General features: G+C 43.0%; 1 protein-coding gene across 11 annotated transcripts in view; it reads left to right on the forward strand.

Moving 5' to 3' along the window:
* LOC128339600 (collagen alpha-1(XXVIII) chain-like) overlaps positions 1-16,932 on the forward strand; it is a 78,091-nt gene that overhangs the window by 38,268 nt on the left and 22,891 nt on the right. For all 11 annotated transcript variants that reach the window (XR_008313113.1, XM_053283786.1, XM_053283789.1 and 8 more), the window contains 9 exons: positions 701-769; positions 1,849-1,920; positions 2,823-2,891; positions 4,000-4,071; positions 5,927-5,995; positions 8,881-8,949; positions 9,057-9,125; positions 9,779-9,847; positions 14,956-15,024. Coding sequence is in view for 10 of the 11 variants with exons in the window: in XM_053283786.1 (XP_053139761.1) it covers positions 701-769; positions 1,849-1,920; positions 2,823-2,891; positions 4,000-4,071; positions 5,927-5,995; positions 8,881-8,949; positions 9,057-9,125; positions 9,779-9,847; positions 14,956-15,024 (627 nt within the window). In the remaining variant the exon portion in view is untranslated. The remainder of the gene's footprint in view (positions 1-700; positions 770-1,848; positions 1,921-2,822; positions 2,892-3,999; positions 4,072-5,926; positions 5,996-8,880; positions 8,950-9,056; positions 9,126-9,778; positions 9,848-14,955; positions 15,025-16,932) is intronic.

Consider the following 16,932-nt stretch of genomic DNA (forward strand, 5'->3'; position numbering starts at 1 on the left):
TGGTGTTCATCTTCTAGGTCTTTTGACTCTGAAATTTACATTGGTGTCAATGGATCCTTTTTTATTTCTCTTTATTTATTTAGTATCTACTTCCATAAGACCACTATGGCCTCACCATACTTCCAAAAAACCATGTAGAAAGTGAAAGTTATAGCACAGGCATAATTCTGGCTAAACTCCAGCGCACAGGAGAAAACCCAAATTGTGTATTGTGTGCACCTTGATATCTTGCAGGGACTTGGAGGTAAATCCCCCTGATGTGTGAATGCATACCCATCACTCCCTGGGTACTTTGAAGTAAACTTGCCATCTGGGAATGGCCCAGCTGACTGAATAATGAGCATGCCTATGAGAACTTGCCCTCAGTTCTAAGAATATAGAGAGTGACTCTGAACACAGTGAAAACAGTCAGATAAAACTTCAGGAGTCAGTAACCCACTGCTGAGCGCTTCTGTCTGTAATGACTAATTCTGTGAAGATCAATCCAAAATTTGAGCATAGAAATCTACTAAAGGCAATGAGAATCCTGATATCAATTTCAATGGGCTCAGAAATTCAAATCCTTTGAATTTTGCAACATATATGAAGGTGTTCATATATGGAGGTGTTGCCCAAGTCTCTCCAAAAATCTGCTCTGATGTTGAGCAAATGTTTGTATGTCTTTGACATTAACACTTTTCAAGGATATTGTTTGTTTAAGGGTGATCAAGGTTTGCCAGGAGAAACTGGAGCTCCAGGAGAAAGGGGTCTTGGAGAACCCGGTGCAAAGGTAAGATCATAATTTGATGGTCACTTTGTCCCTGCTGCCTCTCAATTCCTGCCCCTAACCTCCTTCCTGGAACTCTGGCTTTTGACAGACTTGCCCAAACATTATCTTAGACACAGACACTGTCTTGATCTTGTCTTCATGAGAGTTGCTCTGTTTCTGCAGTGAAATTCCCTCTGGGCATCACCTTATAACTTTCTAAAGAACCCAATACTTTCCCTTTCTAGTAACAGAGAATGATCCCAGTCTGAAGGTATGCATTCAGTAGTGAACTGTCTGTAGAATACTATGCACATGCCTAGACAACTTAGTTCTGATAACTTAGAGAAGGGGCCCGAGAGAGAGTGGGTTGGAGGAGGGGGGGAGCCTCAGTCCAGCCACACCTTCTCCAATCGGAAAGAAAGGGAGAAGGCAGTTGAAAGCATCCTTTCCTCTTTCAAACTTGTAAGTGACCCTGTCAAAACTGATAGCACCAACCACTTTTTCAGTGCCTCAAGTCTGAGTGCCTGCCAACCATTCAGTGCCAGGAATGGCATGAGCAGCCCTCACTGTTGAAACCTCATGGGTTTGGTTCGTTATGTATTCAGGAGGCCTGAGTGATACTGGGGACAGCAGCAAAGGGTGATAGAAGGAATGGGCACTACCCAGACTAAGTTAGTCAAGACTGAGTCCCATTGAAATTAATGGGACTTAAGTTAGTCATTACTAATTTCTTCATTTATTTCAATGGCCATGGCTAACTAGTCTCGATGCTCTGCACTGTTTTTACAGTTACATCAGGAAGTGGTGGAATTAAAGTCTCCTTTAACACAGTGGTTACAACACAATTTTCATTTTAATTACAGTGATTAATTTTAGCAAATAAAGCAATTTTTAAAGAAACTGAACAATCCTTTAATCATTTGTGAAGTCACATTCCTAGGATCCTGTGCTGCTATACCCCCAGATGCTCTTTTCAGAAATCCAGCATTATGAACTATAGACTTTGTTCCTAGTCCAGTATGAAATGCACACATCATCCTTTTGGGAGCAAGGCCAATAACCAGACACTTTCCCAATATTTTCACTTCTATTTATATTAGGGGGAGCCCGGTTCTTCAGGACTGGCAGGCCTACCTGGCCTTCCTGGAGAAGATGGAGCACCAGGACAAAAGGTTGGTTTGTTTCCAATTTGCCAGTTTCTAAAATTGTCAGAATTCGGCAATATGCCATCAAGCAGACTTTTCAAGGTACTAGAAGCCTGGTAAATTTTGGCTAGTTTCATCCATAGCCAGGGGATAATTCTGTATGTTGTGATGAGATGACTACCTAATCCATATACAAAATTGCCCATATCATATGTGGCTTGACTTTCGTATTTGTCATTTAACCACAACTGGTGAAAGAAAGACTCAGCCTTTTAGGTTTATAACAATTGGTATGAATATAACTGATCAACAATATAATCTACACACTTGGAAGGACAGCTGTGGCCAACTGCATATTGGGCTCATTCTGTTCAGGGTTGCATTTGGTGGTAGATTTAACCAAATGTGGGAGTCATTTTAATTCACTATTGCTTTTTAAAAATGTTATTGCCCTATGTCTGCATGATAGGGGGAATATAAACTCCAACTAATAAGTACATGATGTGTTGTTATGATTACATACAATAATTCAGCCAGGAGGGATATTTACCTAACAGTATTATCTCCATATAGATAGGAGCTGAAGTAGGTAGGGTTGCCAACACTCCAGGATTGCACTGATATCTCCAGAAATTGGTATCAATCTCCAGGTGACTACTGAAAGCAAAGCAAACCTGGAGATTTCAGTGGCTTGATGTTGGGAAACATATGGGTGGGGGAATATTTCAGGAATAGCTCCATTCAGAGTTGGCAACCCTAGGCTGAGGCTGAGAGGGGGTGGCTTTCCTAAGACTTTCTAGTGAGCTTTTGATGGAAGGGAAATTTGAAACGGGGTCTTTCTGATTCACAGCACAGTCTCTGGCCACTGCGCTACTATACCAGCTCTTCGTATATGCAACAATATGCTAGCAGCACTATTTTCATTGCAGGGAGAACCAGGATTACCCGGCCTCCGTGGTCCAGAAGGCGCTCCTGGGATTGGAATACAGGGCGAAAAGGCAAGACTTGATTATGGGATGATTGTGCCAAAACAGAGTCTAACTATCAAACCAAGACTAGAACCATGACTTGTCTTAGAATACGGATTGCATAGAACAACTGTGAAGTGGTGGGTGGGCCGAGTGGAATGTCAAGTGGGGAAGCAGCAAGCAATAGAGGTGCTAGAGCTTTCTCCCACAACCTGCTCCCCTGGATACTTTTCTTCTAGTTGGATGTTGTGACAGGAATTCAGCCCACTAGGAGAAAAAAATAGCCTTGGGAAGGAAAGATTATGGGATGGCCTGTAGCACTCAGGGAAGGACTTCTAATAACTCAGTAGCCTGATCCATTTAGTCGTCATGATGAAGTCCTATTGACAGTAATGGGATTTAAGTTAGTTGTGACTAAATCACAGGAGAAACTGAGAAATTTCTCTGATGTAAACCCTGAAATTCCTCTATGAATTTCAGTTTCTCCTTGGAGGAACCCTGGCATTCGCTTTCAGATTTTACTTTGGAGAAATTTGGTGTTGAACCCTGGTCACAACTAGACTTGAATCCTATTGCTACTGTTGAATAGAAACAGGTGAGACTTTTAACCTATTCTTAAAACCTGTTGTTCTTATTGTTTGTTTAAAATATTTATACCCCGCCCCTCCGGTTCATGACTGCTTGGGGCAGCTCACAACATTTATAAAATAGATACAATGCAAAATAAGACTAATAAAATTAACCCAATTAAAATAAACAAGTTAATTCAAGCTAAAACCACAATGAGACTTGCAGTTGTTTTTTAAGTTTCAAATTAAAAGTCATTTAAAAAACTAAAAACTGAGAATTATAAAAACTAAAGTCCTACTATATATAAGCAGATATATTTGATTTATAGCCTATTATTATTTGTTTGACATCATTGGACTTAGTTATAACCAACTTTAGGTGGATCAGGGCCAGCATGTAAAGCCGGTGAGTTGTCCAAAAATAGAACTGCACCTAAGTAATAATCAAGTGTGATTTGACACACAATTTGGGCAATGCAGTACCCCACATGTTTTTGGTTGGTTTCTATGAAAATGTTAATGTAACTTTCCAAAGCAACCCATCCTTGCCTTTTTAAAATTTTGTCTAGGGCGATCAAGGTCAAAGAGGTATACGTGGATTATCAGGACCAACCGGAATACCTGGGCCTGCAGGAGCTAAAGTATCGTTATTTTCTTGTTATTTCATAGCTGGAATCAGAGGCTGCTGAGATTCAGCAGCTGCTGGGGCCCATGCGCTGAGAAATATTTATTTATCATATTTTTTTTAACCGCCTGATATGTACATCTCTAGGAGGTGTACAAAATAGAGCCAATGTCTTGTTTCTCACTGCCTGTAACCCGGCGAGTGTTACCACTTATTGCTCCTTGGCAGCTCTGCTGTAGGACCAACAAGGCCAACACAGTGCTGCAGTACTTCTACCTCCCCCACCCCCCGCCCAGCGGCATGGACCAGGAGCAACGCTGAGCCTGTCCGTTTGGGCCAGCGTCTTTAACCAATTGCGAGGCACGCCTGTGCAGTTTAGAGATTGTCGCAAGCCCGTGACATCACAGGCTTGCAACAATCTCAACTGCGCAGGCGTGTCTCGCAGTTGGTTAAAGTTGCTGGCCTGAACAGACGGGCTCAGCATTGCTCCCAGTCCCCGCCAACACCAGGGGAGGGGTGGAGAAGGTAGAAGTACTGCTTCTCTCCCCTCCACACACCACAGGTTTGGCGGGGTGGGCCATGGGGTGGCTGCTGGAGGCCCCTGGCCCCAGTCGTTTGGAGACTCCCACCCCCGGACCTTGGAAGACCAGACCGGATCTCCAAAGTCCAGGGGTTAGTGCAACTCTGTCTGAGGATGGGCCAGACACCCAGTTTCTTTATCCATGGCATGAAATATAGGTGATTTTTGCCTATCTGTGGTTCCTCAGTGGCTGGAAATGCCTTCCGATGTCATTTCCAGCTGTCATTTTGAAGCATGACGCCATTAGTCATATTCAGCTGGGTTAAGGTCACAGTGTTTGTGCAGCTCCAATACTGAATGAAAGGCAATAGTTTGACTGGAATCTTTTCATCACAAGGCAAGGAAGTTGAAGAGTTGTCCATGCCCAGTTTGTTCTTGCTTTCTTTATGCAACCTATAACCAAGGATATAGCAGCTTGCAATTCTACACAAGCAGAGAAAGTGGTGTTGGCTGAAGAATTCCGCTCCCTGAGAATCTCAACTTCCATTTTCTTTTTAAAACAATATCTAGATGTCATGGCTGCAAAAATTGTCTTGGAAGTGTGAGGGAAATGCCTTGTGATGTCAGTGAATAAGATTTCTAAGGATGAGATGTGGGGCTTTCGTTCTGAATAAATCCTTACCAGAGACAGAACAAAATATCCACGTGACCAAAAATGGGGGGGGGGTTTATCAAAATTTGTTTATACCAGTTATATAATTTACCTATTCTTTACAAACAATTTGAGTTATCTTGGAGCATTTAACTTTGGTTCAGAACGTTTTTGAAAAAGGTTGCAGTGAGCACACATCCCTGCTCACCTGCTCCTACCTAGGAAATCAAGAGCCTTGGAAAAGCTTCATATTTTGATAATTTGTTTTGTATTAATTTTATAATACTCCCTTGAAAATCCATTGGCTTGGATCCACAGAACTGAGTGGGAGGAGAAATTGTATTTAGTGCTGTTCCATGAATTCTCACATGATTGCTATTGGAAGACTTCTCATAGTGCAGCACTACAATGCATTGGGGAGTACAATGTGGTACAAGATACATGTTGAATGAGGAACATACAAGCTGAAGCATGTAAGCTCTAGTAGACCACAAAAAGGTCTTGAAAAGATTTTGCGCAAACAGAAGAACTTATCTGAATTTGGAGTCACTGTTCTTATGCAGTGATTTTCCTCTAAGTTGGACACACAGTCCACCAGCTCAAGTTCACAAGACACACAGTCCACCATGAGCAGACAGCGCTTTCCTCTAAGAGAAGGGCATCTTTAGATCCAAGCCATTGTTCTGTTTCTTATGGCAGGGAGAACCTGGTGCACCAGGACGACTTGGAATGCCTGGGCTTCCAGGACGAGCCATCATGGGCCCAAAGGTAATGGCTGTGTTTCCTTTTGGTTTATAATGTTCAGCAGTGGTGTAGTCATACATTCAGGAGTGCAGGCATTCACCATGGTAGCTGCCACTGTCACATCCACCTCAACAGCCATCATCTATAGCCACTTACCCAATAAAGAACAAACTACCTCTTTATATTATTCATATTTTAAAATGTATTGTTATTGTTTTGTGTGCAAAACTATGTTTAAAAAACCCTTTAAAGGAAACCTGACCAAAGTATACTGAACTATGGTGGCACCACCAGTCACATTTTTTTTTTATTTTGAGTGAAAAATATGGTCATAAAAATGCAGCACTGTATAATTAGGTGAACACCCATAATGACAAGTTTTAGTTGTCTTATTCTATGGCAGGCCTGCTCAACTTTGGCCCCCAAGCTGTTTTTGGACTACAACTCCTATAATCCCCAACCATAGTGGCCAATAGCCAGGGATTATGGGAGTTGTAGGCCAACATCTGCTAGAGGGCCGAAGTTGAGAAGGCCTGCTTTGTGGCCTCCCAAATTGGATTAATTTCAACATTCTGGTTAGCAGCCACTCTGATTCTGGTGTCCTCAGCAGCACACTGAATTGTTAGCCACAGATCAACCTATCTCTCTGGTGTCCACTCTGTACTGAGATGGTATGTCCCAAAAAGGAAAGTTCTGTTTGCCTATCTACATTTTTCCCAATTAAGCTTTAACCCTGCTGCCTCGATGCAATCCAAAACTGACCTCAAATTATTTTCATGTTCTTCCACTGTTTTCCCAAACACAATTATATCATCCAAATAACACTGTGACCCCTTCAGCTTTTTCAAGATAGACATCACCAGGTGCACGCAACTCCTGGCTGCTCTGCTTCTTCGGGAGCTTTTGATGGTAGGAACTACTACCAGCCCCTGCAGCTGTTGGGCCCTAAGCGAGCCGCCGGCACCAGGGCCAAGCCCACTCACAGCACCCCCTCCTTCCACCCCGAGACGGGGCAACTCCCAGTCTGTCCTGGGTTGTGGCACCACCGAGGTGGTAGCAGCAGGAAGGCAACCTCGGGGGCAGCCACCGCTCCAGCCGGCCAGAGAGCCCGGTAAGTCCCCTGCCCTGTGCCTCTGGGGGAGCGCAGAGCTCTTGCACCAGAGCAGGAAAAGCACAGAGCTGGGCATTGGTTCCTGGACATGCCATCACAAAAGAGCTTGCACTCATGTAAAGTAAAGTTTGATAGTTAGAGTAAAGTAACGTAAAGCAAAGTTCCCACCCCTACCCTCATTAATTAACTGGCGCACACCTTCTCCTCCCGATTCTAGCTCTAATCAATCAATAGCAGTAGCCTCAAGTGCATGCGGTACTTCAATCCCAGCAGCACGTGGAGCAGTGCGAAGATGAGGCAAGCCAGATCCCTCACCTGCATCACTCATCACTCTCCTCCTCTTCCTCTTTGCGTTGCTGTGTGTCATGTGAAAAATGGAAGGATTTTATCGGGCACTTGTTGGGGGGGGTGGGGAGTGTTGGATCCCAGGCACGGACCGGCACTCAATCCTCTGTGGACCAGCACCAGTTCCTGGACCGGTGGTTGAGAAACCGTGGTCTATTATTTCTTTCTTCACAATTTCCCAGTGGCTTCATCATATGATTTCCATGTGTAGAATCCACAGCTTGTACTTCATTTCCCTTTGTCCAAGCTCATAGTTTTAGCTTCTGCCTCCCCTATGCTTTTATGGAAAGGCACCCTAGCCCATTGAGAGGAGGGAAGGACACACACATTCTTCCTCAGGGATCAACAGAAGAAAGCTATTCACATGAGCAGGCTAGCCCAGGCTAGGACAGCTAGCCTGGGCTACGCTGCTCAAGTGCAGCATCAGGAGTGAGGCCATGTCTGGCACTGCCCTCCCTCCAAACCCTGCTTTTTACCCTGGTTTTTAGCTGAGGTTAAGGATGCAAGCTCCATCTGAATGTTCGGGCACACAGACAGGTGCCTAGAGCGTCTCGGGGGAATCCCCCAATGCACCACGCTCATCACACAGTGCATCACACACATTTCTGGAGGCCAGGACATGTTGTCCCGGCCTCTGGAGATCCGCGCTGCCTTAAGCCGCGCAGATCATGTGGGAGAACATTTTGCACAGGTATGTTTTGCACAGCCTTCCCCCACCCATCCACCTGCCCGCCCCAGCTCCAGTTGTGTGAATATCCTTAGGAAGTATCATCCAAACTGGCCCATGCCATATGTCCACTGGGGAAACAGCCTGTCAAAGCTTCCCAATGCATGCCCAGACAGTGAAATAAATGCATATGTGATCAACCCATGAACAAAAATGGAGAAGACTTTAACATGCAAAGAAGATCATTTATTGCTTAATGTGTTTCAAGTATTTTAACTTGGGAATGACACTAATTCAGTTCTTTCGAGGAGAGACCAGAACTGTCTCCACACCATCTCAAAACAATTTCATAAAGGCATTGAGTCACATCTGAAAAAGCTCATGAAGTTCTCTTTCAGAAGGCAAATCTAAGATATTTTCTGAAATCGGGGCTCTTTGGTTCTAAAACATAGTATATAATTCACATTTTTGCTATAAATGACACCAAACTTCTTTAATTTGAAATTGCTATGAAATCAACATTTTTCAGGTAAATTATTCTTGATGTCATTCATTTATATAGAATATAGGAAGTGGCAAGCACTCAATGGGAGGAGATAAGCCTGCATAATATTTGTCATGATTTCACTATTTTGGTTATACTGTATTTACCCAAATACAAGATGACTCTGAATTTAAAATGATACCCCGCCCCCCAATTTCTAACATGAAAGAACTTGGAAAAAACCTAGTCTTGTATTCAGGTAAATACAGTATATATGTAATACATATTTTCTTTCATTGAAGGGTGATATTGGATTACCTGGCCCTCCTGGCCCAATTGGAGAACAGGGAGTAGGGATTCCTGGAGCTAAGGTAATCACCAAATTAGTAAAGCCATTCAAAGTAACTTGGTCATCACTGTCGTAGTCTGGATGCTGTCCAAAATCAGGAGAATGCAGATATTTTATTTTTGCAAATAGGGTGACCGGGGACATCCAGGCCCACCAGGACCATTTGGACCAAAGGGAGATGGGTATCCAGGCCCACCTGTAAGTATAAAAAGACATTTTTGACATGTCATTTGTGGACAGCTAGTTTCTTAACGATGAAAACTATATCCTAATGGGCTCTCTAGGATCAGATAGAAAAACAAAAACCTTCTCTTTTGGATGCTCAGGATCTTGGATCATCCTGCCATGAGTTAATATGCCTATTTAGACAATGTTCCCCACCCTTCACCTCTGCATGTGGTGAGGCTGGGAGTTGTTTTCATTCTTGTGTGATTTCTCCCAACCCCTTACTCATTCCCCCGTCATAAGCAGTAACTCTAAACTGGGAAATCCTGTAATGATTTGAACAGGGAACCTCTCACTCTAGAGTGGGGAGAAAGTACATGAGCATGAGCACCACTTGTGATCGCATCACATGAGGGATGGGAGATATTCAAACCAGGCCAAAGTCTGATTCAGATCCATTTTCAAGAGTTCCATATGTACTATACAGTCAAGATTCCTGCCCCACTCCCCCGCCCAAGATTGTTGTTACGAAAGTAAGCTCTTCTTATTGCCCTAGCTTAACAGGGTATGTTAATGGAATCATTTTGCAAAGAGAAAGTTACAAAAGATATACTTCCTTCATAGGAAAGATAGTGTGAATGCCATCTCAGTGAATAACATTTAATCTATTTGTTTGTTACTTTCAGGGTCTTCCAGGACTTCCAGGAGTTCCTGGGGATCAAGGCCCTGAAGGGATTGGATTACCTGGACCAAAGGTACAAACTGCTAATTTAAATTAAATATATAAAAGTATTGTTTTCTGGCTAATTGTATGCACTTAAGAGACATGAGACATCTAAAGTGGGATATATCCTATAACAGCATTTTCCCTCTAAATATATTGCACTACTTAGTTCTTTACTAAATATTTGCTCTAATTAATTGTTCTTTTTTCCCCTAAAAAGAATTACTTTCCTGCAGAGAGAGAGAGAGAGAGAGAGAGAGAGAGAGAGAGTGTGTGTCTGTCTGTCTGGGTGGTGGGTGGATGTATACGTGCGTATATCGTTTGAAAACCAAAACAAAACCACACATCTCCACACGTGTCCATTTAAGAAAAATAATACAGCGCCTCCAGTTTATGCTGGTAACTACCAAGAGAGCCAGTCCAGTAGAGCAGGGGTTCCTAACCTTGAGTCCCTAAATGTTATTGGACTACAATTTCCCTTTGGCCAGCCAGTATGGCTGGGGAAGATGGAGTTGTAGTCCAATAACATCTAGAAATCCAAGGTCCAAGGTCAGGACCCCCTATCTATGAGAACAGTAAATTAGAGAGAGAGAGAGAGAGAGAGAGAGAGAGAGAGAGAGAGAGAGAGAGAATATTTATTTTATTTATTTAGTACATTCCTATACCGCCCCATACAAAAAAGTCTCTGGGCGGTTCATAATCTAAAAGCAACCATTAAAACATTAATATGATTAAAACAATTTAAAATACAAATAAAAACTCTAAAACCCGAAGCTTTAAAACTATAAACTGAAGGCCTGACTAAACAGGTATGTTTTCAGATCCTTCTTAAAAACATTCAGAGAAGGGGAAGGCAGTTTGCTCTCAGTCTGATTCACTTGTGGGTCCGTGGTCTATGATCCCATGACAAACCTAGACAAGCAGAAGCCCCATACAACAAAGGCCTGGACAACTGAGGCTCCACATCCATTAATCCAAACAGTGCAAAAAGCTTCCAGTTATGAAGGTGACACTGGAACTGGGTTCGTATCCCAACTCAGCCAGGGACACATCTCCACCTCTTAATTCCCAGTCGAAAATGGGCACATTTGTGTTCTATCTCACATAATCACTGCAAATGCAAATGAGAACAGGCACACAGATCCACCAAGACATTTTCTATGGGAGCCTAATGTAAATGAGTGAGAGCTGCTGCTCTTGCACAGTTGTCATTCATTTAATTGGGGTTTGTGCAGAAGTGCATGGTACCCAAAGATTGGTAAGCACTTGGCTTGTATGCAACAAAAAATAATCAGAGCCCAGCGGCACCAGACTGTGCAATGAAGAAGATGATATGGGCCACATTTGGACACATCAGAGCTGTGGAACCACTTGCTCCTTCTCAAACACCTTTCAGTAGGGCTGTGCATCGTGTCAAGTCTGGCAGATCTGTCAGACCCACCTTGTCCTCTGTCAGGAATTGGCAGAACTCCACTGGATATGACAGCAGGGAGGGAGCCTCCCAATAGTCCATATCATGGGGAGGCTCCTGCTGTCATGGCAAACTCTGCCAGCGATCAGACAGCTCTGTTGGACCCACACTGCTCCTCCCTCCCACTACTGGGATCTGTAGTTTTTTCTGAGGTTGCAGCTTCGGGGGGGGGGGGGGGGCTCTATTACCCAGAAGCACCTGCACCACCAACAGGACCTAGAAGGAAAGTCAAAGGAGAGGAAAGGAACAAAACACCCTTTTAAACCCCAGGCCACAGAAGGCAGCTCCTTGTGCATTCATGTTTCACTTTTGTTCTGGAAGGAGCAACACAGCCTGTCCCTTGCCCTCACCCAGTCACAGGGGAAAGAGGAGGAGGAGGAGGAGGTGGTGGTGGTAGCAAGTGGGGACAGGGTCTCACAGGGCTGTTGTATCACCAGCCTGACACAACACGACTCAACAGTTGGGAGGGGCTGGCATGTCTAGGAAACGCTTTTTGTTCATGCTTGGATAAAAAACAGCAACCCTGTGACCCCAAAATGCTGCTGTTATTTTTAACTTATAATGTTTATGAGTTTAAACTCCTTGTGTCTTTTACAAAAGTTCAAAATAAAGACAAAAAAACACTCCTCCTTTCCCAATGAATTCTCTACAGTTCACTAAGACCTTAGGGGAGGGGAGAGTTGGTTTTTCTCCCTTCCCTCTGGTCTTTTGCAGAAGGCAGGAACAGCACCTTCCTGCAAAACTCATTCTTTTCTGGAAGCATAGAAAACACCTCTCTCTTTCTCTGACTTCTCTTCAGGATTCAGGGGAGGAGAGAAGCTGGTGGCAACCACAAATACTATCTGGCTAGTAAGCGAAGTCAAAATCTGTGCAGTCCTGTTTGGAAGGAACTGTACCTCTTCCCCTGTACAAACAATGACTTACGCTTTGACTGACCTTCATCCTTCATTGTCCACTTCACCACCTGCCCATAGCCTGACATACAAACCACTTGTAAGCTACTGGTAGATAATTCCCAGTTTGGTTTGATAGTCAATTAACAATTTTTCATTTGGAAACTCATTATTTAACAAATGCATTCCACAAGTACAAATGCATTCCATAATTAATGATACTTCATCTGTCTGCAATTACAGTTAATACACACCGTCTAAGGATATAGATTTGTGTAGACTGCACTGCTAAGAAAGTTCAAAAAATGAAATCCAGGAGGCCTTCTAACATCATGGGGGGTAATGTTTGCGGAAACCGCAATATTAGAGTGCTTGACCTAACCCCAAAAATGGGGTTCAGTTCCATAGCTAAATAATTCACTCTCATGGTGAGAGTGGATGGAGCAGCCTGCGTGGGAAGAGTGGCTATTTAATCTCTATTTATATCTCTCCACGCATCAGCTGAGAAGCTCAGGGAAGTGTAGAGTTTAACTAGCCACTCTCCCCACATCTCAGGTGATGCGCAGGGAGATTTAAAGAAGTGGCGCACAAGTCAAGCGTGGACAGAGCAGCCTGTGCCTCTTGTGTCGCTTTTAAAAATCTCCCTTCATGCCAGCTGAGAAGTGGGGAGAATGGCTATTTAAATTGTATACCGATTTGGTTGGGGGTGGGGGAGAAAACCATGAATACCCAAAACTGTGATAATTAAATTGGTATATAGGGAGGTGGCCCATGAATGGGTGAAACTGCTATTCAAGGGCCACCTGTATAAGTCATATAATTTTTATTAATGTACTTGCAAAAGGGAAGCAAAATAACAGTTTGGAATTTTTATAATTTCACCTTCAAACATTATCCATTTTATTAAATAATTATTATATATGGTAATTTTGAATCATAGTAAATTTGAATCTGAAAAAGTTCTGCTTCTCTTGGACATTATGTTTTGGAATTATTGATCTGATTGAGCATTAAAAATCTGTTATCATTAACAGTTAAATTATGATGATTATATTCAGAAGTTATTCTTTAAAATACCAAAAAATAATAATGTGAACCTTTACCACAGCATATTTTGGTGTAAAAAGTAGTGCATTCTGCTAATTTCAGTGGCAAGATTGTTCATACAAAATTTGGTATCTTTAGGTAACCAGGAAGTATGATATTCAGTATTGATCTTCTAAAAAATACCGCCACCCCATATTTAAATTTCCACTGAGCATATTCCAGTGTAACAGAACTCTTGTTTGTTTGTTTGTTAGTTATGCTAGCTTCTTTCCTATCTTATTTGAGATGGATAGCAGTAACTTTAAAAACTTAGGGCATGAATTTTGTGCTTTTATTCAGCCCCTTCTCCTGAATCTTTTCCAGATTAATAATTAAGAAAAGGGTAAATAATACTGGACATTGTGACTGTCAGGCACCCAACCTGATGCCCCTCCCAAGTATAGCGAGGTGATTTGTTTTATATTATATCAACTTGGTCTCTATGTTCTGGGAATTTATTAAGTTATTAGTTTTACACGCAGAACATCTGCACACTAGTACTTTATTGCTTAGTATCATAAATTTCTGTATACACACAATTTTCGATCTCTTGATTTGCTGATCCAATAGTTAGAGAGTCAAATGACAGTGTTTTATAGAGAGAGATTTTTTAAAAAATACCGTTTAAAAACCGCCACTGTGCAGTGGGATGGCAGTGGAGATGGTGATGAGAGCTCCTTCCTTGAGCCTGCCTTCCTCCCAAATGCCAGGTCGGGCCATTTCGGGGCATTTGGGAGGCAGGCAGCCCATGGGAGGAACCCTCGCCGCCATCTCTGCCACAGCTGCAGCTCTTCCCAGTCCTGGGGGCTAACACAAGGCTTACCAGGCTTGGAGATCCACAGCCCTACAGATGTGCGGATTCATGACGTTCAAGTTAAGGCCTGATTCACCACACCCACTCCAATACACTCCAGCATGCCACGCATTCCCTTAGCGTTTTATATATATGAAACACTTTCACTGCCACCATACCATATGATTATTTATTACCCTGCTCTCAGTACTTAACTCCTTGGTCACGTAGCCTCGCAACCGCAGGATAGGTATATATGTTCAGTGTATAAAAGGAACAAGGCTTAAAATGTAGAGCAAAATAAAAATATGTTTACTGTTTACAAAGGATTGAAATAAAAATCTCTGGAAGGCAAGGCACATCAACCTCTCTACAATGTTGCTAAATAAGACAGCTGTTGGACTCTGCCAGAGTGCTTTTTCCTTCTTTATAATTGTAACTTGGGACAGAGGTATTTAAACTTGGTTTGCAGATTTGGTGAAATAACCCAGACCTTTCTGTCTGTTAATAGGAGTTTTCACTTCTGGGCACCTTTCCCACTCAAGATTTCTTCCCCAGGCTTAACATGCCAGATTTATAGAGCATTTCACAAGTGTACTGCTAGTCTGACAGTCTCCACACATTCATCGACCAAGTCTCTCACAAACCCCTGAACAATCTCCCTTGTTCAGTTACCACACAAAATCAATCTTTATCTCAGCTATGTTCTGTCCAAACTCTCTCTTCTGACTCCCATCTCCAACTAACTAACCAACTCCCTGTCACCAACTCTTATTTAAATCCTTCCCTGAACATTCCATGTGTGGTTGCTATGGCAACTCTTGCTCACTCCCTCTCCCCAACATTCTGCATTTATGTTTCACCACAATGACATATTTCTAAATGTCAATGTTTAGGGTGATCCTGGTGGTAGAGGACCAGCTGGTCTCCCAGGCCCATCAGGAGAAGGCCTTCCAGGACCAAAGGTAAATTACAATTTTCTTTATTTAAAATATTTCTATACTGCCCAAAACTTGCGTCTCAGATGAGATCTCAGATTGGAATATCACTTTTCATAATTAATGATTAATGACTTCTCTATATCTGTGTAATAAGAACATAAGAACAGCCCTGCTGGATCAGGCCAAAGGCCTATCTAGTCCAGCATCCTGTTTCGCACAGTGGCCCACCAGATGCTGCTGGAAGCCACAGGCAGGAGTTGAGAGCATGCCCTCTCTCCTGCTGTTACTCTCCTGCAACTGGTACTCAGAGGGATCCTGCCTTTGAGGCTGGAGGTGACCTATAGCCCTCCGACTAGTAGCCGATGGTAGACCTCTCCTCCATGAAGTTATCCAAACCCCTCTTAAAGCCATCCAGGTTGTTGGCTGTCACCACATCTCGTGGCAGAGAATTCCACAAGTGGATAATGCGTTGTGTGAAAAAGTACTTCCATTTGTTGGTCCTAGATTTCCCAGCAATCAATTTCATAGGATGACTCCTGGTTCTAGTGTTATGGGAGAGGGAGAAGAATTTCTCTCTATACACTTTCTCCACACCATGCATGGTTTATCAGGTCTCCCTGCAGTCGTCTTTTTTCTAAACTAAAAAGCCCCAGGTGTTGTAGCCTTGCCTCGTAAGAAAGGTGCTCTAGGCCCCTGATCATCTTGGTTGCCCTCTTCTGCACCTTTTCCAGTTCTACAATGTCCTTTTTTAGATGTGGTGACCAGAATTGTATGCAGTACTCCAGGTGTGGCCACACCATAGTTTTGTATAAGGGCATTATTAATATTATAATAGAATTGGCCTTTTTCACAGCTGCCACACATTGAGTCGACACTTTCAATGAGCTGTTCACCACGACACCAAGATCCCTCTCCTGGTCCGTCACCAACAGCTCAGATCCCATCAGCATATAATTGAAGTTGGGGTTCTTCATCCCAATGTGCATCACTTTATACTTGCCAAGATTGAACCGCATTTGCCACTTTGTCGCCCATTCACCCAGTTTGGAGAGATCCTTTTGGAGCTCCTCACAATCTGTTTTCGATTTCACTACACGAAAGAGTTTAGTATCATCTGCAAATTTGGCCACCTCGCTGCCTACCCCTACTTCTAGATCATTTATGAATAAATTAAAATGTACCGGTCCCAGTACAGATCCCTGGGGGACCCCACTTCTTACTTCCCTCCATTGTGAAAACTCTCCATTTATCCCTACCCTCTGTTTCCTGTCTTTCAACCAGTAAGCAATCCACACATTTACTTGTCCCCTTATCCCATGACCGCTCAGTTTCCTCAAGAGTCTTTGATGAGGAACTTTGTCAAAAGCTTTTTGGACCCGAGTTCAAATCCCCATTCAGCCATAAAACTAGCTGGGTGACTCTGGGCAAGTCACTTCTCTCTCAGCCTAACCTACTTCACAGGGTTGTTGTGAAAGAGAAACTCAAGTATGTAGTACTCTGGGCTCCTTGGCGGAAGAGCGGGATATAAATGTAATAATAATAATAATATGCCAACTGGATCACCTCGATCCACACACTTGTTGACACCTTCAAAGAACTCCAAAAGGTTGGTGAGTCAAGATTTATCTTTACAGACGTTCTTCTATGTGCTTTACAATTTCATCCTTGAGGATGCTTTCCATCAATTTGCCTGGAATGGACGTTAAGCTAACCGGCCTGTAATTTTCCGGATCGCCCCTGGATCCCTTTTTGAAAATTGGTGTTACGTTTGCTATTCTCCAATCCTTCAGTACAGAACCTGATTGCAGGGATACATTATATATTTTAGCAAGGAGGTTGACAATTTCACATTTGAGTTCTTTGAGAACTCTTGGATGGTTGCCATCCGGCCCTGGCGATTTGTTAGTTTTCAGTTTTTCCAGGCAGTTTAGA

The sequence above is a fragment of the Hemicordylus capensis genome, chromosome 1, assembly GCF_027244095.1.
Source record: "Hemicordylus capensis ecotype Gifberg chromosome 1, rHemCap1.1.pri, whole genome shotgun sequence".
NCBI lineage: Eukaryota > Metazoa > Chordata > Lepidosauria > Squamata > Cordylidae > Hemicordylus > Hemicordylus capensis.